This window comes from Haplochromis burtoni, unplaced genomic scaffold (genome assembly GCF_018398535.1).
Source record: "Haplochromis burtoni strain Fernald_Lab_line unplaced genomic scaffold, NCSU_Asbu1 Contig_244, whole genome shotgun sequence".
Classification (NCBI taxonomy): domain Eukaryota; kingdom Metazoa; phylum Chordata; class Actinopteri; order Cichliformes; family Cichlidae; genus Haplochromis; species Haplochromis burtoni.
Genome location: NW_024582605.1, coordinates 500,257 through 524,022, shown reverse-complemented (window position 1 = coordinate 524,022; position 23,766 = coordinate 500,257). Strand labels below are relative to the sequence as shown.

Below are 23,766 nucleotides of genomic sequence, written 5' to 3'. Positions count from 1 at the left end.
CTCTCCAATATGCTCTTAAATACTGGGAAAATCTTACACTGACACTGTAAAGATGACTAATATCTTGCATACACTTTTCATGATTTACGCGAGCAAGGCCAGCGTATGTGATGAAGTAATTTATGCTAATCATAGCTTGCTGACAGCCCGTGCGCTTGTCACCAGCAGTCAGATCATATTTTACCACCGAATCCACGTGTGAAATAGTCGCACCTCCTCAGTGAGGTAGTAGTAAACTGTACTGAGTCCAAGAGGTGTTGGTGCATTCAAATGCTGCTCTGAACGCCTCTCACTGACACTGAGCAAAAATTGACTTGATGAAATGTGCATATTCTAAATGTCTTGAATAAGGAAGTAGCAATTTGCCATGGTGTAATTTATATAGTTTCATCGTTTCCAGCTGTGTTTTTAAATAATTTTCACACATATGCTATTTGTTTTCTTTCTTTTTTTTCTTCTTTTCAAGTAAGTAAGTAAGGATTATTTATTAAGCGCTTTTCGTAGACAGGCAGTCACAAAGTGCTGTACACAAAGATTAAAATAAAGAAAACATTAAGTAATAAAATAGACAATATAAACAATGCAAATTCAAAACAATTCAAAAGTGTTGATTAACAGAAGGCCAGTTTAAACAATAAAGTTTTTAACTGCTTTTTAAAGGATTCCACAGAGTCAACCAAACGTAGTTGTGGAGGTAAACTGTTCCACAACCGTGGTGCCACAGACTGAAAGGCTCTGTCCCCTCTCGTCTTCAGTCCTGTACGGGGAACAACGAACAAACTCTGAGCCTGTGAGCGAAGACAACGAGCAGCTGTGTATTTTATAAGAAGCTTGGATAAATAATCTGGGGCCTGGCCATTTAGTGCTCTATATGTTGAAACAAGAATTTTAAAACGAATTCTAAAATCTATTGGGAGCCAATGTAAAGAATATAAAATGGGAGTAATGCGAGCACACTCACACAGCATGTTTTTACTTTTTAAAGAGTGCAAGAGGTTTTATATTTTAAATTTTGTCATCTTTCTGTGCAGCAGAAATACAGTATGTGCCAAAAGTGTGTGAACTTGCAGTGTGGTTTCTTCGCTTTTTGCATATTTGTCACACTTAAATGTCACAGATTGATTTCAGCATCAGTCAAAGATAACCTGAGTAAATACAAAATGCAGTTTTTAAACAATGATTTAGGGAAACATTTTATCCAATCATACCTGGCCTTGTGTAAAAAAAAAAAAGTAATTGCCCCCTAAACCTTATAATTGGTTGTGCCACCTTTAGCAGCAAGAACTCCAATCAAGTGTTTGTGACAACTGATAGTGTATCTTATACATCGCTGTGGAGGAACTTTTATTGGAGGGTTTTTCAGCATGAGCGGCTTGTTTAAGTTCATACCAAAGGATCTCAACCTCAACCTGATTTAAGTCCAGATATGCAAAACTTTAATTTTGTTTAGTTTTTTTTTTAACCACACAGAGGTGATTCAAGACAGAAACGTTTATGAGTTAATTCTCCCTGATGGTTGTGTGATCATTAAAGAGATGTAAGAAAATCCATGACTTGTAGTTAAAGAACTAAAGCCTCCAAAATGCCTCTCTTTAGCAGAGTCAGAGGTGACGGAGAGCCCCACCATTCCTGTGTTGGTGACCCTGAAGGCCAGGTGTAGCTCGGGTGCCATCACGCCTGCAGTCAGGGAGCTGCAAGTGGGCTGTATCCGCTCCACACAAACCAGTAAGAAGGTAACGTGCTGATGTTTAAGCATCCTGAAGCTTTCAGAAACAAAACCGACTGCTGCCACAGGTTTCGTTGTTTAACACGGGGATTGAATTTACATTAGCACAGCATTCACTATCATGGTTTAAAGAGACATTTCTGTTTTTACCAGGGTGGTGAGTTTTACTGGGATAATGTGGCATCCCTGCAGCAGCAGGGCTTTAATGTGGAGCCGAGCAAAGGCAATGTGGACACAGGCCAGCGACGCGCCATCAGGATCACATGGACACCCCACACTGGATACAAAGTAAGGAAGTGCTGATTTTGGTCTTTGGTTGTCTTTGGTGATCTGTGTTGCTGTTGATCACAAAAAAAAGTCATAAAAGTTGACTTCCAAGGAACTCAATATGTAGTTGAATAGTACAGCAAAGTTAAAGCATGGTTGTGAAAAATGGGTTCCAAAATGTGGAGGGAATATTGTTGATTTCAGCACGAGAAAAAAGTGTTATTTAAGACTTTCAGCAGAATTAGGTTTAAAATGTCTTCCTGTGTGAAACACGTGTATATACTTGTATGTATATACTGTCTGACAACATGTTTACGTCTGTGTGTTTCAGCCTTATGAGGTGGTGCAGATGTGCGTGCCTCTCACTTTAAAGGGCGACAGGATGAATGTTTACAGAGTCACCCTGATGGCTTTGGTCTCCACGACCGCCGATTGACCTCTAAAGGACTTGGATGATGGCCAGCAGGAATTCTGCTCACACATACTCTGACTAACCACAAATACACATATTCTGTGTGTGTGCAGAGCCAGCATTAACAAATAATGAGATCATTAAAGGTTTTGTTTGAACATTAACTTGAGCGATTTCATTTTGCGTTGAAATGGATGTAGAGGACTGAACCAGTATTGACTAGATTATTGCAATTTCCACTTTCAAATGTTGTCATATTAGAAAATAAAAACACAGTTCTCAGTTTTTTGTTAAGTTTTTGTGTTAAGAATCTCATATAACTTCCAAAAATAGAACGTCTAATAAAATATAGACATAAAAAAGAAGGTACACCGCCCTCTTCCAAGGTTTTACATATTAGAGCATATTAATAATCATCTGTTTCTTAGTAGGTTTTAAAATGGGGTAAATACAAACAGCAGATGACACATTGTACTTCACACATATTCATTATTTATTAGCACAGCTTAGCTTTGCAAAACTACATCTGAACAACCACAAGACTTGTGACCCTTGGCACCTTTCAGTCGTAAACTCCTGTCTATACAGAAAATTACAGAATATCTAATATAATATTTAAGGTTGTATTTTTTACTCACATTTCATGACTAATTTTGACAGACAAGCTAACAATCAAAAAAGGAACAGGAGTTGTTTTGAAAACTTTAACTTTTTCGTCTGATTATACTACATCAATGTAAATATGGACATTCCAGATGTACAGTATATATGTGAGAGAATAATATCTGTATGAGGGAAACTTTTTTTGTCCACTTGCTTTTGCTTTTTCTGTTATGTGTATATTTTCCTGTGTAGAGTACCACAGCAACAACATTAAATGTTACAGCCCCGTGTATCTTTGTCCTGGACAGCTACAACTGAAATTCTCCTAAATATAACATGGAAGCAAACCTATCAAAAACAAAGTGCAATAGAGCATAAAATGTTGCAGAGATATACTGTATCTAAACGATTGCTTTACACCTGAGTGTACACCTGTTTTCACCACTAGGGGGTGTATGTAACACCAAGTAAGCAGCTGTGTTAAAACCGACAAGGTAAAGGGTGTGTCAGCAGATGTAAGCCAGCAGATGTTCAGTAACACTGCTGGTATTACACCCATGAAGTGAAAGGAGGCCAAGTTCACACCGAGGTCACACAAGGAGCATATTAGGGAAAGTGGATCTAAATGGGCACACATTAATACATATGAATGATAAAATAGGATGAAAATGATACTAAGAACTGGGCATGTGAACAGTACTTGAAGAGTTAACTGATTAACAGTGGTTGTAACAATAAAAGTGAATGTAGCATTGCTATTATTTGCCAAGTGTATATAGAGGCATCAATCCAAAAATACACGATATGATGAAAAGTGTTCTCTCAATCAACCAAATCATTGAGTTCAGGTGCTCTATGGTCACAGGTGTATAAAATCAAGCACCCAGACATGCAGACTGCTTCTACAAACATTGGTGAAAGAATCAGTCACTCTCAGGAGCTCAGTGAACTCCAGCATGATGACACTGATAGGGTGCTGCATCCTATCCAGTCATGAAATTTCCTCGATATTAAATATTCCACAATCAACTTTTAGTGGTATCATAACAACGTGGAAGTGATTGAGAACACCATCTCAGCCATGAATTGGTAGTGGGGTCAGTGGATACTGAGGCTCATAGTGTGCAAAGATCGTCAGCTTTCTGCAGTCAGTCAGTACAGACCTCCAAACTTAATGTGGCCTTCAGAGTAGCTCAAAAGCAGTGCACACAGAATGTGATTTCATGACTGATCAGCTCCTGCCTTATATCACCACACCAAGACATTTGTTGCTACTGTTACCGCACAACTTTGCGGTAACAGTTTGGGGATGGCCTTTCCTGTTCCAACATGGCTGTGCACCAGTGCACAAAAGCATGGTCCATGAAGACATGGATGAGCGAGTTTGATGGGGAAGTACTTGACTGGCCTTCACCCAACCCCACAGATCACCTTTAGGATCAATTAAACCTTGTGGAAAGCCTTCCCAAAAAAATTGAAGCTGTAATAGCTGCAAAGGGTGCAGATATTTATATATGCAACAGAATATCAAATATAAATATATTAGATGGTGGGTTTTGTCAATTTTGAGGCACAAAATTAAAACATGTCATGATAAAAAAGAATGTAGACCGAAGAAAACCTGAATCTTCGACCAACTTTAAACTTAATGACAGGCGGTTCTATTTTCTGGAAGAGGAAGAGCAAGTAAACTCATTTTGCATCTCCTTTATCAGGATGGCTGGTCAGTCAAAGACGATCAGATTACAGGTTTGATTTACTGCAGAGCACCAACTCCCACCAGCTCTTCTAATACAATAACATCTTCATGCAGTTAAATTGTCAATGTTTAAGTCGGCTCTTTGGCAATGTGTTTTAAACATTTATCCACCAACAGTGTATCAAATACTTGTAGCCAAATATTTTAACCGTTCATTCATTATTTTTTGGAAATTGTCCAAGTAATTATCCATCTTAATAGTAATATGTGTCTTTGTGCGGGTGAATGCCGTGCCTGAGCACACAAGTAATAATATCAGTGTTGATATTAGTGCACTAGCTATGATTTGCTCACCGATTCTTTAATTATTAAATGCTGTGTATATTTCAGACCTAATCCATAGCAGGTGCCTGGTTTGTCCTGCGGCTAGGCTAGTAGATCGCACAAACCCTGCAAACATTTTCTCCACTTTAGACTTCACAGACTTCATTTGTGAAATATACACGAACACTTACTGTATGCATCCACGGGATTTCAAAATCAGTGCTAGTTGAGACGCAGGTAAACGGGCTCAGTGCAGTATGAATAATCAACACTCACATCGGTCAGTTGCTCTGTTACAGTCAAGTCAAGCTCTCTTTTGATAAACTACACAGGATGTTGTACAGTGTGAAGTGCAGGCCCTTTGTATGTGAACAGCAGATGTCAGTAATGCCTCACAGTGGACCAATAGGATTTGCCCTCTCTGAGAGATACATGCTGTAAGCATTTATCAGAGATTGTAAGAGATTATGCTAAATCAGATTACTGTACCCCAACCTGCCTATAAAAAGCAAGGTCATTATGAGCTTAGCCTCATGTAATGTCACCCGTTTTATGAAATGCATGAGATCATATTAGGCAATATTTGTGTTGTTATTTTGCCTCTTTTTCTAATCTGATTTCTCCTATGATCTCTTGTTAATACTGTGGGATAGTGCTACTTACATTCCCTGCTCTGCTAACGGATGGAGTTCATGTGTCCCTCTTTGTCTGTTAATGAATGTGACTTTTTGTTTTTAATCAAATCAGAAGCAGGACAGATCACTCTGTCCTTAATTACAATTTAGACTACATTAAAACACCACAGAAGTTATTTGTAACCACTTTAACAAGTGTTTCTAATGGGCTTTAAAGGCAAATTCATGTCTTCATAATACACTAAAATGTCTATTATTTGTCAATCCTTGCACTTATCAGCACTGTTTACCATGTCCAATTTATCCCAATTAAATTAGAATTAGTTTTGAAACAGAAAGCACATCCAGCTTTGGACTGTTTGCCTCATCAAAAGGCTGAATGCAGACAATAAGCTTTCTCCCCTGGGTGCTCTGAAGCACTACTAAAGAAGCTTCACAACACATATATGCAGAGACAGGCAGGGGTGTATCCAGGGGCAACTAAATCTCAGCAGCATTAACTTGGGTAGATGAGTCCCAGTGGAATCCCACACCCTGAACACTACCTGACAGACAGTCCTCTTTGCCAATGCGTTTTATTACATAAAAAGAAATCTAAATGAAGATATCAAATCCATAACCTTAAGATAACAATTAATACCAATATCGCCCTTTTGTACACCTATGAACTTGAAGGAAAGCTTTTGGTGGGTTTTAAATCACATCTCTATACAATACTGCATGGTTACTTTGGTGAAATTGTGAAATTAATGTGTGCTCAGAGAGCAGAAAGTGTACACACAGAACAGCAGGCCTGTCCCGCCACCACAGGTTTTAGGGTTTACAAAAGTGAGATGGAATCAAATACACACACTAGTGGAAATTCACATTTTTAAAGAGCATATTTACAGATTTTTTTAATAGACACAACTACTCTTATAACATTTCTAACTCCATCAGCTCATTCATACAAAAGAGTCTGTTTTTATGTAAAAGTATACATCAGTGTTTCAGAATGAATGTGACACATGCACACATTTGTCCAGCTCACATTTTAATTAAACTGAATTTAAACTGAACTTAATGTGCATTTGAAAAGACAGCACTAAACAGATCTGGCACAAACAGAGAGAGTAGCTCTCTCTAGGGAACATTTCTCTTACAAGCCAAGTAACAGTAGCTGTTGTCTTCCCCTGTCGGACCGAGCCCGTGCACACTTTGTTGTCTCAGAGGACGACAAAGTGTTCCACGTCTCCAAGTAACGCCTTAACCCGCTGAGCATTAACCCCCTCTTCTGAGCACTCTACCTAGACTACTGGTGATAACGATCAAGTCATCTCTGTGCTGCAGTGATGGCCCACCCATAAGCACTGAGCAGAAAGCAAACCCCCAATGATTTCAGTTTATATAATTGTGGTGAAGTTAATACCCAGAGAATATAATTTGTCAACAAGATTTTTTCCAGGACCAGCTTATACTAACCATAAGACATTACTGATAGATCAGCAGAAGAGAACATATTACTTGATACTTAGTTTTTGTTAAACACACAAAAAAAATACAGGGTCAAATGTATATGTTAAACATATATAAACATCAGATGTTGGTGTAGCAAAATCGTGATATGTACTTAGTCACGCACGCTAGCAGGAAAGTAAACATAGCATTTGCCTGTTTTGGATTGCAAATGAAAGCGTGTTGTTCATTTGAAACACTAGCTGCTTTACTGGCATGAAGGTCAGATTTCAATGGAATTTGATAACATTTTCATATTGCAAATACATGACACTTTTGGATATGCATCCGGTCTAATAAAATGCCAGGGGCACATTTATTTGAACTTTTTACATTGCTCATTGTGTATAACAACATAGCAGTGAATACAATAGTCACTTATGTTATTGCTAAAATGTATCCATTAATTTGTGGTCAGTTTTCAGTATAAAGCAACTAATAATCTGTACAAGTTTGTATTCCAAAGTGACAGATCCTCTGGTACAAGCATGGCCTGGCGTGTAGTTGGTTGTTCGCCCTGCCAGATAAACACTGCTGTATTGCTGTTAATGCCTAATCGCCTTAAGTTAGCATTTACGTTATTACCAGTAAGACCAGTAAGTATAAATGCAATCCATTATTATTATAAGTGTAACTGGTCTTTTAGCCATTATATATCCATCATGCTATATTTTGTTTTCTACTTCAACAACACATCAGTTATTATGAAAGGTATATGTAATTACATAAATTTTCAATCATCATTTTTTCGCCAATAAATCTAAGATTATTTGTATTGTTTATAGCTTTTAGAAAATAAGCCCTTTAGACATCATCTGAAGCCTGGTTAATCTTTCAGTCATTTCTTTTAGTTAACTTTCTCTTTTGCTTCCAACTGTAGTGTTTTAAATTCACTCGAAATGTATGTTGTTGTTGTTTTATGACATTTTCAAATGTTACTTTTTTCCAAAGTACTTTCGTTTCTCTTTATGTACACTCTTTAGTTGCCCCACAACTTTCCATGTACCTTTCAGCAGCTGCATTCTCTTAGGGTGAAAATCACTATTCAACCTTGCCTTGGTTTCGAAAACTCTCATTCGCTTTTCCAATTTTATCTTAAGTTTTCACATTAATCGAGTTTTAGAATTAAAAGCAGTGTTTTAGCAGGTAAATTTCCCTCTAGGTACGTTGGAGATACCAAAGATGGCAGCATTTCCTGATCTGAAGTGGTCGCCGACCCCTCCGCCGTGCGTTGTGACGCTGCCGTAACGTGGGGTTTCCCAGACCTGAATGCAGGGTTACCGCGCCCATCTCTGCTGTTTGATGGCCGGAGGAAGAAGCGACTGAGATCCTGGCGTGAAGGAAGAAAAAGAGGGACGACGACGGTGGGAAAGACGAGAAGGGATTTTTTTTGCTTTGAGTTGGAATTTGTGTTGAGACGGAGGAACGTTAAACCGGGACTTTGACACGCCTTGTCTGGGTGAACACAGTCTTGTCTCTGCGCTTCTGTGCCGGTGTGTCTCCCCCCTCGGCGGGTCAAAAACTGGGTTCGGGGAGTGCCGCTCCTCGGTGGCTAAACAAGCTAAATCTGAGCGCCTGGGCGGAGAGAGGAGAGGCAAGAGTTTGCTGTTTCCAGTCAATGTGATATAAACAACGGATACCCTTGATTGAAAGCGGGTAAGGAAATGTATTGATATTTGAAAATGCGCTTCAGGAAATACAGTAAGTCTGCAGTTCACTAGCTGCCAAGCAGGGACGGGGAACGAAAAGGGTTAAACTGGGTTGAGTGGCTCCTTCGTTAGAGTTAGCTGCAGCTAGCTAGACGTTTCTGCCAAGACGGTGAGTGGGGGTCACTGGTTAAGTTTCTCAAACAAAGTGTCGTTTAACCAAATAATATATATCTAATGGCTTTGTCCGGCAATGTTGGAGTTAATGGCCAATGCTAACCTTAATTAGCAGGGTGAATTGTGACAGCTCGTTAAGTTAGCCCGCACCCCCTCTCCAACGTCCGGGTATCTTTCGCTCTCGTTGAAGAAATTAGCTACCTGCGTTAACCTGCTTCAGCTTTACTTAAGTAGCAATTTTTCCCTCAGCAATCGGGATGTAAAATTTATCAGTTGTTACCAGCATTTTTAAGCTCTTAAAGGGCCCTTTCCCCCCACATATTTCCTCTATAGGGTAGCCTGGGATTACCTGATAGGCTAATTGGTGGCACACTTGCTACTATCAGTTTATTGTTGATGAACCCTCGGCCAGCTGTTTAAGAAGAAACACAATGCTACTTCTCAAACTTACACAACTGAAACGGGCGTGAGCAGATTTTGGATTTACCACTACACATACTGCAAATTCGTAGCATCATGAAACTGACAACGAAGGGAGTCTAAAAATGGCTACTTCACCAACAGAATCACTACCACCCCCACTATTCCCTAGCCAGTCCATACAAGTAAGCCAGCAGTGGCCACAGCCTACGTTTGCAGCCTGGTATGGATCATCTGGGTGTGTGAATTACGAATATGGCAGCGACGACAACATGCCTGTATCCATAATGAATTTGAACACTGGTGCTGTTGCTGATTTATGATTTTTAAGCACATTGGTTGTATTTTAGAGGCAACATTTACTGTTATTTACATAATGTAACAAAAATTAAACACAGTTACTTGCAAAGCTATGTTAAAACGGGGTAGTTGAACCAAAAGCATTTATGTGAGTGAATCGAAACTAAACCGCCGGAGATGATGGCAACTGTATGGCACAGATATGTTAACAAATTCCACGTTTAATCAACAGTCAGCCACCCAGTTCTTCAGCTTGGCCTTTCGTTATAATGCTCAGCGCGTTAAAGTAATATGAATTTGCATCGATTACCAAGCCGTAGGGCCGCTGTATGATCGCGAGGAAAAGGGCAGGCACCGCTGTGGATCTGATTGTGGCCATAGCCATTTTAGTTTCATGAGAGTTAACCCAGCGTCAGTTAGGTTGAACACAGTTAGGTTGATTTTAGACTTCTTCTTTTAACGGCGTGGAAACAAGATTGACGAGATCCAATTAGACAATCTGTTTATCTCAATCACGGCTCCGTTGCAGTGCAAGTTGTTAGCAGCTACAGTAACCGTGCCCAGCCGGGCCGCGCCGCTCCATAGTATCTCAAGCTCTAGCCCGGAAAACGGGCATGCTTCCTCAAAGGTGAAGCAGCATATCCCAGTCGGCACACTGTCGTAGAGGGTTAAGATAGAAATGAATTGGAACAGTTGTATTTAGCGGCGGGAAATGTTTCGTAAGTGGGTTCAGCGGCGAGGTTGGACGTGCTGTCGCAGGAAGCTGTGCTGTGCGCCTCCGACAGCACCGAGACGAGCTATATGAAGCCTGGCGCTTATACGGACTTTGGAGGCCAGCAGTATTGAGATACTGCATTAGAAAAATCCGTGACCGCACGTAGACTATTTTCAACCGTTTTAGGAAAATTGGTGGTGTTTCTTAAGAGAGCTAGCCGTTTTTAATGGCTCACAAAGATGAATTCATTTTGCCAGTGTGCCCCCTCCCTCCGCCTCCTCGAATGAATGGGTTCCTGTATTCAGGGCCCAAGCAGCTGCAATGAACAAGATGGCGTTCAAAGCCTTTTTCATCACCGCTTTTTCTCAGACAGAGAGAGGCAGCTGCCGAGCATCGGATGGGTTTAGGCTTGGCAAGCTAGATCTCATTGATTATCCTCATTCTAAAAATGTGCAGAATGTATTTTCATTAAAAACGTTTTCATTCTCATAGCATTCCTGGTCAGATTAATCCAGTATGTGCACCTCACTTACAGGACAACATGGTGGGGAAGGGGTGTTGTACATCTTGACTGTGAACCTGAACATCAGGGGATCTGAAAATTACATTATATCTTTAAATACTGTATATGAAATGTATTTTTTATTTAGATTTTAATATTATACTTATTTTCTTTTTTAGAATTTTTTAGCCACACCTTAGGGAATGGGATGTTTCTTCTCAATCCTCACAGCTGCTTAGGGATGTGATAGAACAGATTACATAATTTAAAGAGAGAAAGATGTAATGGCTTCTTTAGATTTTAAGTTATTTCTTTCACATTTTGTTATTGTTGCAGTAACAGGTATTCTGCTTATTTCCAAAACGTATTCTGTTTCTGTGTGCCTGTATATCAGACACATTTTGTCTATTTGTTTTTAATCATGCCTATTCATTTCTTAGTCACAATTAGATTTATTTTAACACTGATCCAAAACTTCCAGTTCTAATCTCTTCATACTAATCACATCATACCTCACAACTGATTTGATGGAAGTTAAGTTTGGGAGAAATCTATGGCATTATTTGTTTTTGTATGAAGTGGTCTGGTTTTCCAGGCTTTTGGCCAGACCTGTAATAAACTACAAACAAAAGAGGAAGTTTATGCAGAACAGTTGACTGTGAATAGTTAAGGTTTTATCTGTAGCACTTTTGGGTTAAGCGCAACCTGTATGCACGCCCAAAAGCATCCAGTTATCAAACCAAGCTTAAAACATTGTTCTATTTATTGTTAATCAGCTCACATGACCTGGATGTGACCCACTCTATATTGGCACCCTGAATATATCCAACACTGTTTTTCTTTGGCCCTGTTGGAAAGCAATAGAAAAGGCTGCATGAATTTCTCCAGCATTTTATTGATGACTTTGCCTTGAAACAAGTCATATACGACAGGCCTGCCTAAAAGCATTAATTGCAGAATTGTCTGTTTGAGACTGAGTTTGTGCACAGTGTAGCTTGTCAGTAGCTTAGCTGTGAGTGAGTAGCACCACAAGATAATGACCATGTGTTTAAAACCTGAATAATTATCCTGTTGGCCTGGGATTTGGGTGGGTGGGTGGGTGGGGGGGGATTGTCATCCAGTTTATTTTTTCCCTCATTTAATCTGGGAGTACTGTATATGAATGGGATTAAATTCTTAGATATGTGGATTTCAGTCTTTGGGATTATGTGGCTTTGGTTAGTGATGGTGCTTATTTATTTTTATTTTTTTCACATCAGGCATGATCCTGCTTTTCACTGTCCACTGTAAAAAGCAGATGTGCTGAGGGGCCAAATAAATATGGGTGTACATATAAGTACATACAAGTGATTGATACCTTCACAGGATTACCCCTCTACCCTCTCTTTGATAAAATACCTTTTTCATTCAAGTGTTGGATACCTGAACTCGCAAGATGTGTTGTATGTTTGTGACAGCCTTGGCTGTAACGTAACTTCTGACCAGACCAAAATGATGCAAATTTTATATACTTGTGGCTCCAAGAGACCAAAAAGCAAGAGTGGTTGGATCCAACGTGGTGGTGGTTTTGTCTCATTGACCATTATGGTATATTATGATTTCTTAGTTAGTGACAGTCTCCACATCTTTGGTTTGCATCTGGTAGGTTCAGGTTTTGTTTTTGTTTTTTTTGTTGTTGTTAGTTTTTGTTTTCTTTTACTCAATGAAAAGACTCATGCACTCACAGATTAGTATAGTATTAATGGTGCTGGACTGTGGGAAGAACCCAGAGCCCCTGGAGTAAACCCACACAAGACCAGGGAGAACATGCAAACTTAAACCTGCTTCAGACAAGCTGGTTCAATCCAGAATTGTAGCAGTGAGTGTGAACACCATGACAACATAACTTTTCTATTGAGGTTCCTAATAGATCTGTAGTATGAATATATACCAGTCCCAATTCAGTGCCACAGAACATGTTTAATAATGGTTCTTTAATAACATGTATGGTTGGTAATCAATACATTTAGTCAGTAAAGCCCTATCACATCTAGACTGAAATAAAAGGCCTGCATTGAAATGAAATTGCCTTGGTTCAGTAGTTAGAGCTATGCATATCAGCCCCAAGTTTTTTGCATGTTAATAAACAAGATAATTTTATATCCTGTTAATATAGGATATATAATGCTTTTGAGCAATTCCCTGATTGTTGTAGCTGATGGGTAATGGCTGAATGTTCAGGAGTTTTGGTTTTATTGAGTGGGGAACTCTTCCGACTTTGTAATGGCTTTTTAAGTATACAAGTTATGTAATGGAGTTATAAGTATACAACTACTGTAGCCTGATCCAACTTCAGATGTTTTCCAACAGCCACACAAGTATTACTACAAAAAGGCTTAGTTGTGCAAATGCAAATTCAGGTATACTACAATGCTTGATAGAAAGCGTAGGATACATTATGTAAAGTTTGAGTTTCAGATTCAAGATAAGAACGAAATAATGCATTATTTGCACTTAATTGAAGATGCAATTTTTGGGTAAATAATTATTTCCTGTTGCATAACAACCCTACATTTCTATCTACCTATATCTGACTTAAAACTTCACTGTGCCTGTATATTCATCTCAATTTCTTCAAAATAAAAAGGAATCATGACACATTTAACGGGGTCTGTGTAAAATGTTTCCTTTAAGGGAAACTGGTAGCATGCCATTTAACTGTTGGTTACAAGCCACAACAAATCAGTTTTCTGCGAAGCATTTTGGGGTTCTGGTTTCTAACACAGACAGTTTCATGTAAGAGTTGATGGAAAAATACTCAACAGTATGGGCATGGAACTTGAGTTATCCATTGTACTATGCCAAGCTCTTGAATAAGTATTTCTCTTCATCCACAATAGTGACTTTATCAGCGACATTATTTGTGAATATTAATTTTAAAAGACCATTAGTCGCAGCCTCTGCAGTATGCCTTCATTACTATACTCATAGGTCTTGTTGGTTGAGCAATCTAAATCCTTTCTTCTTTGTGTAATACAGCTCCTGAAAGCAGCACAAGCGCAGTTTCATCAGGGTGTGTTGATCATCCATAAGCAAATGTGCAGCTAAAGACTGTGATGGGATCGCTGTGCTAGTACAGCTTTGTTCTAACAATATCTTTCAGAAGATAATAAGTTTCTTAGCATCCACTGGTGCAAGTTATCTAACTATTAATTGCATGCACACCACACATGTGTTTCAGCCATATACATATGAGCACAGATGCAGGCATACATTAACACTAAGTGTTAATAGAAGTCTCAAGGCTACAATGTACAACTTCCAAATTCAAATTTTAGAGCTATTCACAAAGATTATGAAACTTGGCACTGAGTGCAAATGCCAGCACACCCACAACAACAGCAGGGCTTTCCCTCTTTACCACAGCAAGGTTTATAGTGAGGGAGCCCAACAGTAGAATCAAAAACATCTGCATTAAAAGTTCCTCGAATAGTTCAAAGAGGAAAATTTTAGCCTTTTCTAGTTGCAGGAATTTTTCATCAGCCATTAAAGCCTTTTTGAAACTTGGGCCTTTTACCCGCATGTCATCTGGAGGAACCTAGGTTTATATTCAGTTTCTGAGCCAATTTTCCTGTCTAAAAAGTCCCTGCTCAAGTTGTAGTACTTGGTAATGGCCCAGGAAGTAAGTAGTCGTTGATTGTTTATACACAAAACCCAGATCTGTTCTGTGCTACTCGCCCTGCTAGTACAGCTGCTTGCCAGGTATTTTCAGTGAGCTATGCATCTAAATGTATTGCCATAATTAATGTGACTGATGCATAGCAGAGAAAACTGTCAACATGTAGAAAATGTTTGCGTTAAGAACTGCGATGGCAACATGAAGCAAATTCCATGTCATCCAGAGTCCAGTTTCCTGTTTTATGTACAGAAACAGGTCACAGGTAATCCAGTGCCTTATCTCATGTAGCACTTGTAACTTATATCAAACATCTGTTTTGTTTTTTGTTTTTTCTTGTTTGTTTTTTTTTTTGCCCATCATTGGAAACACACTACTGGACATTCAGTTATAATTTAAAAGGCAATTTAAAAAATGAATTTTAAGACTGCAAACTGAACATTTTTGTGTTTTGTTTGTGTGTGTGTTCTGCTACCTTTAGTGGCAATGCAGGCCAGCTCTCTCAAAAGTGTCACTACCCTAAAGTGGCAGCTACAGTGGTTTACACCAGGATGTTACATTTCCTGAACACAATCACAACTTAAACGCAAAATGATTTGCTTTTCTTGAGTCATGGTTTAAAAATAAATAAATAAATCAAAGTCATATTGGAGTTGGTTTTAATGCCTTACATTGTTATAGGTTATACAATTTAAAGTATTCTATTCAGTTCAGATCTTCCTCTCAGAAGTCTCATACATTTTTGTTAACAGAATCATTGACATAGGTTGCCATCTGCTAACCTCACTAACAGAACTGTAAAATTTTAAACATAACAAATTTATTATTATTTAAGTTATATTGAACATGATCCGTTATATAACATTCACCAATTGGATAAAAGAACATTTAAAGTTTATTTGGTACTGTAATTGGTTTATCAGTAAAGATTGTTTTAAGCAGTGGCAAGAACAGATTACTTATGAAAGGTGTGCAGTAACAAATAAAGATTTGTTTCTCAATCTGTGTCTTGGCAAACATTCTTAGTCTTTTTTTATAGCTCCAGGCACTCCCAAGTGTCAATATTACAGCGAAAATTCTTCCTAAGCCTTTCCCACTGTTTAGATTTGTGTATAGTTTGACTGTAGGTGCTGTTATGCTTACATAACTTGTCACCGCTGGCCCAAAGGTCTTAGCCACTGTTTTGAATATTCAAAGTAAGTGGCACCAGAGCCGCTTGGTGACCCACACACTGGCCATCACTGTCATCACTTACACCGTAACCCTCCCACAAGCCCATAACAAACTCTGGCCGTCTTTTGCATGTGGATTTCACCGCCTGATCTGGTTTGAATAGAGACCATCTCTGTGTCTATTTACATTCTCGCCCTTATATTTGACTGCAAAGGGAAAATGTGACCAAACCTGAATCCCGAGATGACTGGGAAAGACAGCTACTATTAGTGAGTGTTCTTCCTCTTCAAAGCAAGAAAGGCCACAGTCACTTGAGCAAGAGTGGGGTAGCTGTCATGTGACTCTTCACACACTTGTTCCTCTCTTGGAAGCTTGGGGAGAAAACACAGGGGGAAGGGTGTGATTATTAATGCAATCAAAGGAGTGTATTTTATGCTTTAAATAAAGTCATGCTTTTGGCTTTAGGCTAGCCTGACCTTCCCTCCCTTTCCTCCCCCCCCCCCCTTTACAGTTTTAATTAACTATTAACTCATTTATATCCAAGTATGAAAAGATGGTTGTGCAGCTTTGTAGCAAGTAAATGTTAAAATGCATGAACTTTCTTGACATACAATCTTATCTTTTTAACAGGCATTTTTTTTTTTCTCGATGCTATTGTCAGAAAAAATGCTGAGCATTAGGAATAGCTTTTTTTTTTTTTTTTTTTTTAAAGGTTGAGCCTCATGTTAGAATTCTGTTTTCTTGTTAGTAATGATCAGTTATATTGCAGAGCAGCTTATGTGCATTAAGTTTTTGTTTTGTTTTTGGCTAGGTTTGCCTTTTGAGAGCATCTTGTTCTGAAATGTGGTCTGAAAAATGCCTGCTATTTCTACCAACAATGTTTTCTGTCTAGCAAAAGAGCACACAGCATCATGGAATGTTTCACTAATCAATCAATTAAACACTACTGTCAGTCGCATTGATGTTATGTCCCCTATCATCAGACATTACCAGCACAGGCCAACCACATTGACGGTGCATGCATACAAAATCGTGTCCAGTAAAAGGGATGGTTCACACAGCATATATAAAGAACACTCAAATGTAGGGCTGGGTAATTGGTTGAGTTGTATTGTTGTAAATTTTTCATTGTAATGATTGTGCAAATAAGATGAATCATTGTAAAAGGAAATATGTTTTCTTATGCCTTGCGATGTTTCTTTTCTTTTTTTAATTTAGGCTTCCCCTTCCCTTTTCAGCACTGCACCCTAAAACCACAAACCTCCAGTAAACAGTGGATTGTTCACTCAGTAAGGTTAGGGTTACCCCACTGATGTTTTTTTTTTTTTTCTTTTTCTTTTTTTGCAATAGTAACTTTACCAACAGACATTGGCAGCTAGCCAATTATGCTAAAGTTTTCTCAGCTGATTCAAATTAAAAATAATAATAAAAATAGTTCCTTTACAATTTTACAAATTATTACAGACGTCATAGTTGCTGTTGTTGGGTTTTTGGGGGGGGGGTTTTCAGACTGTTATTTTGTGAAATTTCAATTAGATTTTGTCCAAGATCTAAAAGAAAAAAGTGTAGGATATTAGACAAACCTTTTTTCTACAAATGAAATAAGGTTAGGCATTTTATTCAACATCACTCTGTAATTACACCTCCACAGCGTTTGTTTGCTGTGGAGTTGTTATGTGGTGATGAGTTTTTTCTTCCAGTTCAGACATTGCTGATCATGCTGGAGTTGGAGCCAATAATCGAACATTAGTCTAAACTATTACAATGCAAAAAGGTGTGTTTATAAAATTTCATTCATATCCAAATCAAAGTGCTCTTGAGGATTAACACTTTGACTGCTGCATTCAGGCTGAAAGAAAGCAGTAGATGGGGCTATTATTTAGTTTCAACTAACTTAACTGTGTTTTGTTGTTAACTGTTTTGTTGTTGTTGTTGTTTGCTTTAAAATAACATAGCTTACCTAGTAATTAATTATGTTGTTGGACATAGCATCCTGAGACATGGAGTGCTTATGGATTTCCATCTCATGTCATAGAAATGTATCATAAAGCCATCTGTTTTTGGCAGCTGTGCAGAGTCACACATGTTCATCCCCCTGTGATTGATGGTATTCTTATGTCTACATGTCAGAAATCCAGGAAATAGAAACTTGAGTTCCACCCAAAATGGGTTGGTAGTGCAGTGGTCATTTTTATCTTATAGCGATTAAGCTGGATAGAAAATTTGTCTGTAAGATGTTTGTTCACACTACCAGAGCCTTCACTTCTCCAGATTGGTCACAGTGTAATGCTCATGCAGAACATAAATTCCATAAAGTGTTGGTTTTTTGATTGCATTGATTAGTATACTTTGAGTAACAGAAGCAAGGAAATGGTGCATTGTGCCATTGACAGTATTGGTGGGGGAGGGTTTCTTAAAATAATATCTAAAATTGGCTTTAGTGGACTTGGTACATATTATAATTCTAAAGCATACATAGAGAAATATCTTGTTTGTGGGGATATCAGTCTATGTACGTCCAGTATGAGTGTTTCAGAGGCGAAAAAGTATGAATAATAGTGAATAGTTGAATTTGTGGTACATTTCCAAAACTGTTGGGGTAACTGAAGTCTGTGTACTGTACTTCTTTTCTTTTCAATAAATCTTACAGTTGATTTTTGCACCTCCACTTGCTCACTTAATCAGAACTGTGCCATCTTATGCATACTCATTTGTAGCCTCAGGACTTTACTCTACATTCATTGGAGCAAAATGGGTTATGAGGCCCAAGGCTATTCATATTTAGTTCAGCCATTCTTGAGACTCAGAAAGATTTGCAACCCACCTTCTCAAACAGTGATTTAAGTACTAATCCCCATCTTGTCAACCTTTCTCCGTCATCTAATTTATATCATTAGTGGCACAGTATAAAGTGAAAGTGCAGAAATATCCACAGTTAATCTTTCATGTTAATTTTAGTTGCGTAAACATAAAAAGTGGTTATGCTCCCCCTTCTTTTTTCTAGTACCAAGTCCTGTGTTGGTCGTGGGTTTCACTATAACTGCTTAAGCATTTTATTCACTTTACTTTATTTTGGGGTTTTCTCCTCTTTCCCCTAGTGACTCTGCTGATGTTTCAGTGGTTTATGTTTGTATTCAACTTCAAACATGCTACATGACCTTCTGACTTATTTTCTAGTATGTTCAAAAAATGGTAATGGCAAAGAAAACATTAACAACTTAAAAACTAAGGCACTTAAGGTGCTTAACAGTTTGTGTTAACCAAGGAGTGTCCCTTTACTGTTACAAAACAGTGGGCTATATTGGTAAAAGTAAAATGAATGGTCATAAAAATGCAAAAATCTCACTTTAGTTTTTCCCAAGTCAAATTATCAAATGTGATGTCAGTACAGTTATATACATTTTATTAAATCCTTGAAAGTTGAATGTGGCATATAAATTACAACAGTGCAGTAATAACAGAAATGCTCTTAAAAATAATAATATGGTATTGAAACTCTGGTATTTCGTGTCACCAGTGTGAAAACCATTTCATAGTGCATTCATTCATACTGATGCTAGCTAGTCAGGGAAGGGGAAGGAATCACTTCCTGCTCCACAGTGCTGTAGCTGCCTTGTAAACAAGCCGCTCAGAGCTGAATGGTGTGTTGGAAAATGACAAAGTGGATGAGATTGGTGGAGCTTTTAAAAAAATGTCCAGGAGCGATTCCCTTATGTCTTGTGTTACTGCATCATCACCCCCTTTGTCCTTTCTTCCTTTGTGACCTGGTTGTGTTTCAGTTACATTTACAATGGATCACTACCTCACAGCACTTAGACAGACCCTCGCCCACCAGTAAGACTTAGAAATCATGCACTTACTGTATCTTTTGCCTGTTTTTATACTCTAATAAATTGAACTATAACATATTTAAATATAGAAAGTTTTACAGTTATATACGTATTTGAATTGGTATTCATAAAGTTTTGTTTTTTGGTTATCCAAATGAAACAAATGTTCTAGAAATAATCAAGATGTACTGTGATGGTAGTCAGTTGCGACAATCCTCAAATATTTTTCAGTAGACATACCAGTCACACAAATGTTTGACTGTTGTGGAACGTTAAAATTCTCAGTTTTGCTTTTACTTTCATTCTGATATGGCCCAAAGCCTTTAACATTAGTCTTGAAGCATGTCTCAATTATTATGCTCATCTCCTACAGTGTAACCAGTTGTCATGGCTTAACTTGATGTCAAACAGCAAAGGTTTAGGATGTTTTAAATGCTGTAAAGTTTAAAGAATAGACACAGGAAGAAATAAGGTAGCTCCTCTCCACATAGTTTTCTAAAAGCCGTCGCTGTTCCTAGAAGTGCATTCCCCAGGTTTTAGGGAAACCATCTGCCATTTTCGTTTTCTGACTTGAACCCAGATAAAATACCACATAACCTTTTTTTCTTCTTCTTCCAGATATAAATGTTGAAATCAGAGAGGGATCTAATCACATTTTTGGGGGGGAGTAGGTTTGGTATGATATGCATATTTAGTGTGTATTTTCAGGGGGGAAAATATTCCTTTTTTTTTTTTTTAACTTTCAGATTTTTAGTTTCACACACTTGTGCAGAAGCAACGGTGACATTATTTTACACAGCCTGCGTTTTTAAACCAGGTGTGATTTTTAGCAATGTAAAACTATCCGCAAACACAATGATGCAAAGCACATAACTGGAAATGGGTTGTTGGCGTAATGTTGCATGTGTTTTCATGCAAACACTTCAGTCTGTTGGACTGTAGTGTAACATTGTCACCCAGTAAGAATAAAACTGCAGCAAAGAAATGTCTTAATGCTCTCAGCTACACATTCTACTGTGAACACAAATGTTGTAAAATTACACCGTTCATTAGTATTTGTCAAATACCACTTACATATATTGAGTATCGGACTAATTAATCTTTCTGTCCAGTTCACACTAAACATGTTGGATAGTGGATTGTGCTGAGGACCTGGCGTTGGATTTGGGGCGTTGGATTTGAGGATTTGGGCGTTGTTACTGTGAATTGAAGTTCACTCGGCTTAAATTCTTTGAACAGGTTTGGGAGCCAGTCTTTTAAATGCTTGCTAAAAATATTTCCTTTCCTCGTCTGAAGTACTGGATAATATCGTTTGTATATTGCCTTTTTGAATCGGTTGTCATACTTTCATCACCCCACCACCCCCCTCCAAAGCAAAGTCCCTCCATAGACTCTGACTTATCAATGAGTAGAGCTATCTTGGCAGCTGCATTCTTCCATGTATAGTTTTTGCCTGTGTGGTTTCTCCTCCAACAGCTAAGGACAGACTTAGAACACTTGTAGCCAAATGTCTTCAGTTCTGGTAGACTTGTTGCCTATATGCTGCCTACAGTACCAAAGGAAATGAGTACAACACGTTTAGAGAATTTTTGTATTGAATGGTGACCTCCTTATTCACAACTACCATACCTGCATGGGAAGTGTTTGCAAAATGTGTGAATTATAGCTGCAGCATGCACCACCATTACTAAATTCTCTTTTTGTAGGAAACGTACTAAAATTCAGACATAATTATTTAAAAAGGGAAAAATAAATGGACCACACACAATTCAGTCCTTGGTTGGCACATTTCCTTTGCGATTTTAAGCATTAGACTCAGCGGATGCTAAAATAATCTAGCCCAATCTTAGGTCTTTTTTTTCTTTTTTAGAAGTCTTTATAACACATATTAATTTGTATCTATTTGTTTAGTCCTGCATGTGGGATGTTTAGTGGCCATTTGTAAATTATAGTTACAAAAAATATCCAGGTTACACTATTCTAAACTAGTAGGTCTTATAGTGCCAGTTAACATAACATTAAATGTAATGGCTGTTACAATAATAACTCTGTGACATCACATGGAAGGGTCCATGGGCTGCCAAGCTAAGAGTAAATACAGAAACTGACATGATGGTTACAAGTGACCTGTCCCACTGCATCCTCGGTCTTGATTATTTGTTTACGAGCATGGGCCAGGTCTAATCTAAGTCAGACTGACCTAATTCTGTGTGAAGTGCTAGCCTATCCTCTGGTGTTGTAGCTCTCAACACACTGCCTCCTGCTGGATCTCCACCCTCCCCTCGGTCTCTTTGATCTGCTTCTTTTTCTTCTTCGGTTTTATATTCACCTTTAGCATAATGCTGCCAGTTATTATTTCCAGAGTAACCTGTTTCCATAGCCTGGTTCAAAAACATAAATGGACAATGGCAAACACGATTGTAATAGAAGAAACCACCGAGCAAGTGTATTTGTAAGTGTGTGTGTGTGCTGTCGCCACATCCGCTAAATGTTTTGACAAAGGGAAGAGAGAGACGAGCACAGCTAGGGAAACACCCTTAAAAAGGAAACGCCTGCTTAGAGAATCTATGCATTTGTATCAAGGTGGAGGCTGCATGCTGACACAGATGATCAGTAGCTAAGGCACTGCAACAGCTAGACAGCTACCAACTGGCTTGCAAGCAAGAGCAGCCCCCATCCATACCGTGCTGCAGCTCATACGGTTTGTTTCTACTAGCAGCAAATCTGCCTCAACCTAAGAGGCACATTAAAGGTCAAGAATTTAAAAACAAAAAACCTTGAGACAAGTTGGCAGGAACAATCAGACAAGTGAGATGGGAGCAGCCCCGAAGAAAGAAAAGGGTGGGGCAGCTGGTATCGAGGCAGGAGGGTGTAAATTATTTAGCCCACCACCCTGCCTTTGTGCCTAATGCATGGCTTTTTGTCTTGGTCTCCCAGCTGGGCAAGAGTTAGAAATGTAAAAAATAAATCTTTTTTTTTTTTTTTTTTTTAATATTTGGAATACCTGTTTATTCATTTTTAAGAAATTAGAAGAGGTATTTTGTTGTTGCACCAGTGTACAGGCTTTCCACATTGTTTCTATTTATTTGTTTATATGTGCATTAGTCTTTATTTATAAGATTCACTTGTCTTTTTTGGCATTTTATTTGTGAATGAAAGTATGAGGTCTATAGGAATATATCTGGCTTTTGGAAAGATTAAAAAAAAAACCAGTGCTGGATAGGGCTGCACGATTTTGCATAAAATGAGAATCACGATTTTTTTTTTTGGCTTAGAATTGAGATCACGATTCTCTCACGATTTTCTTTTCCAGTATAAATATTTATTGCACTTATTAACTGCACATCAACTTCGTAACAGTTGAGACTGAACATAAAAACAATAAATAAACATAAAAACAACAAATGTCTCACGTTTTGTTGTTGCCGCAAAATGTTGTACTGCTTGAAATTCCGTCTCCACCGTTGCTCGACACTGCGTGTATAGAATAGGTAGTGCAACAATAGAAAAAATAGTTGCGGGACGGCACTGTGTAGCGTTTGTCTAGGGTGTTGATCATTTTCCTAAATCCCTCGTTTTGCACAGTGTTGATGGGAGCCATAATCTTTGGTCAGGTGATAAGTGATAGCCTCCGTAATTTCTTTGAGTTCAATGGGTATAGGGAAGCGCTGTATAAGGTTACCGTTATTGATGTTTGGGTGGTTGACCGGAACGGATTTTCTCCTGTCACTTTCTCGTCATCCCTGACGTGCTCTCCGTTGTTTTTTCCCTGCTAATTTTAGCATCACACGGCACAGCTTCTGTATCACGTGGTATAAGGCTCCGCCCTTGTCATTTGTTGAGCAGGAAGAGTGAGCGCTTGTTTTCATGCAGAGTACGTCCTGGATCAAAATGCGGTACAGTCGTCGTTTTGTTTTTTGTTTTTTTGTTGTTGTTGTTGTTTTTTTGTTGTTTTTTTTTAAATCGTTGTCATTTGGAAATGAGATCGCACATAAGTATGAATCGAGATCGTGATTTTCTAACGATTAATCGTGCAGCCCTAGTGCTGGATAGGTATAATCTTTCTTTGTTAGTCCTGGATGCCATGAAGCATATTGGGCCTTGCTCCCCTTTACCAAGCGGTTAATTAGCAGCTACCCTCCCAATTGTCCTCTGCTTGTTCACTCTCATTAGTTTAATCTGGCTCTG

General features: G+C 38.4%; 2 protein-coding genes across 4 annotated transcripts in view; both read left to right on the top strand.

The window, feature by feature from the left end:
* The window catches only part of cfap74 (cilia and flagella associated protein 74), a 52,855-nt gene extending 50,286 nt beyond the window's left edge, over nt 1-2,569 (top strand). For 2 of the 3 annotated variants that reach the window (XM_005938121.3, XM_005938122.3), the window contains exons 37-39: nt 1,597-1,733; nt 1,880-2,014; nt 2,325-2,569. In XM_005938121.3, coding sequence (XP_005938183.1) covers nt 1,597-1,733; nt 1,880-2,014; nt 2,325-2,429 — 377 coding nt within the window. In that variant the 3' untranslated portion in view covers nt 2,430-2,569. The remainder of the gene's footprint in view (nt 1-1,596; nt 1,734-1,879; nt 2,015-2,324) is intronic. The other variant, XM_042227113.1, reaches the window with a different exon arrangement.
* A 5,880-nt stretch (nt 2,570-8,449) lies between these two features.
* The window catches only part of gnb1a (guanine nucleotide binding protein (G protein), beta polypeptide 1a), a 30,429-nt gene continuing 15,112 nt past the window's right edge, over nt 8,450-23,766 (top strand). Inside the window, exon 1 of the mRNA XM_005938125.3 lies at nt 8,450-8,816. The gene's annotated coding sequence lies outside the window, so the exon portion shown is untranslated. The remainder of the gene's footprint in view (nt 8,817-23,766) is intronic.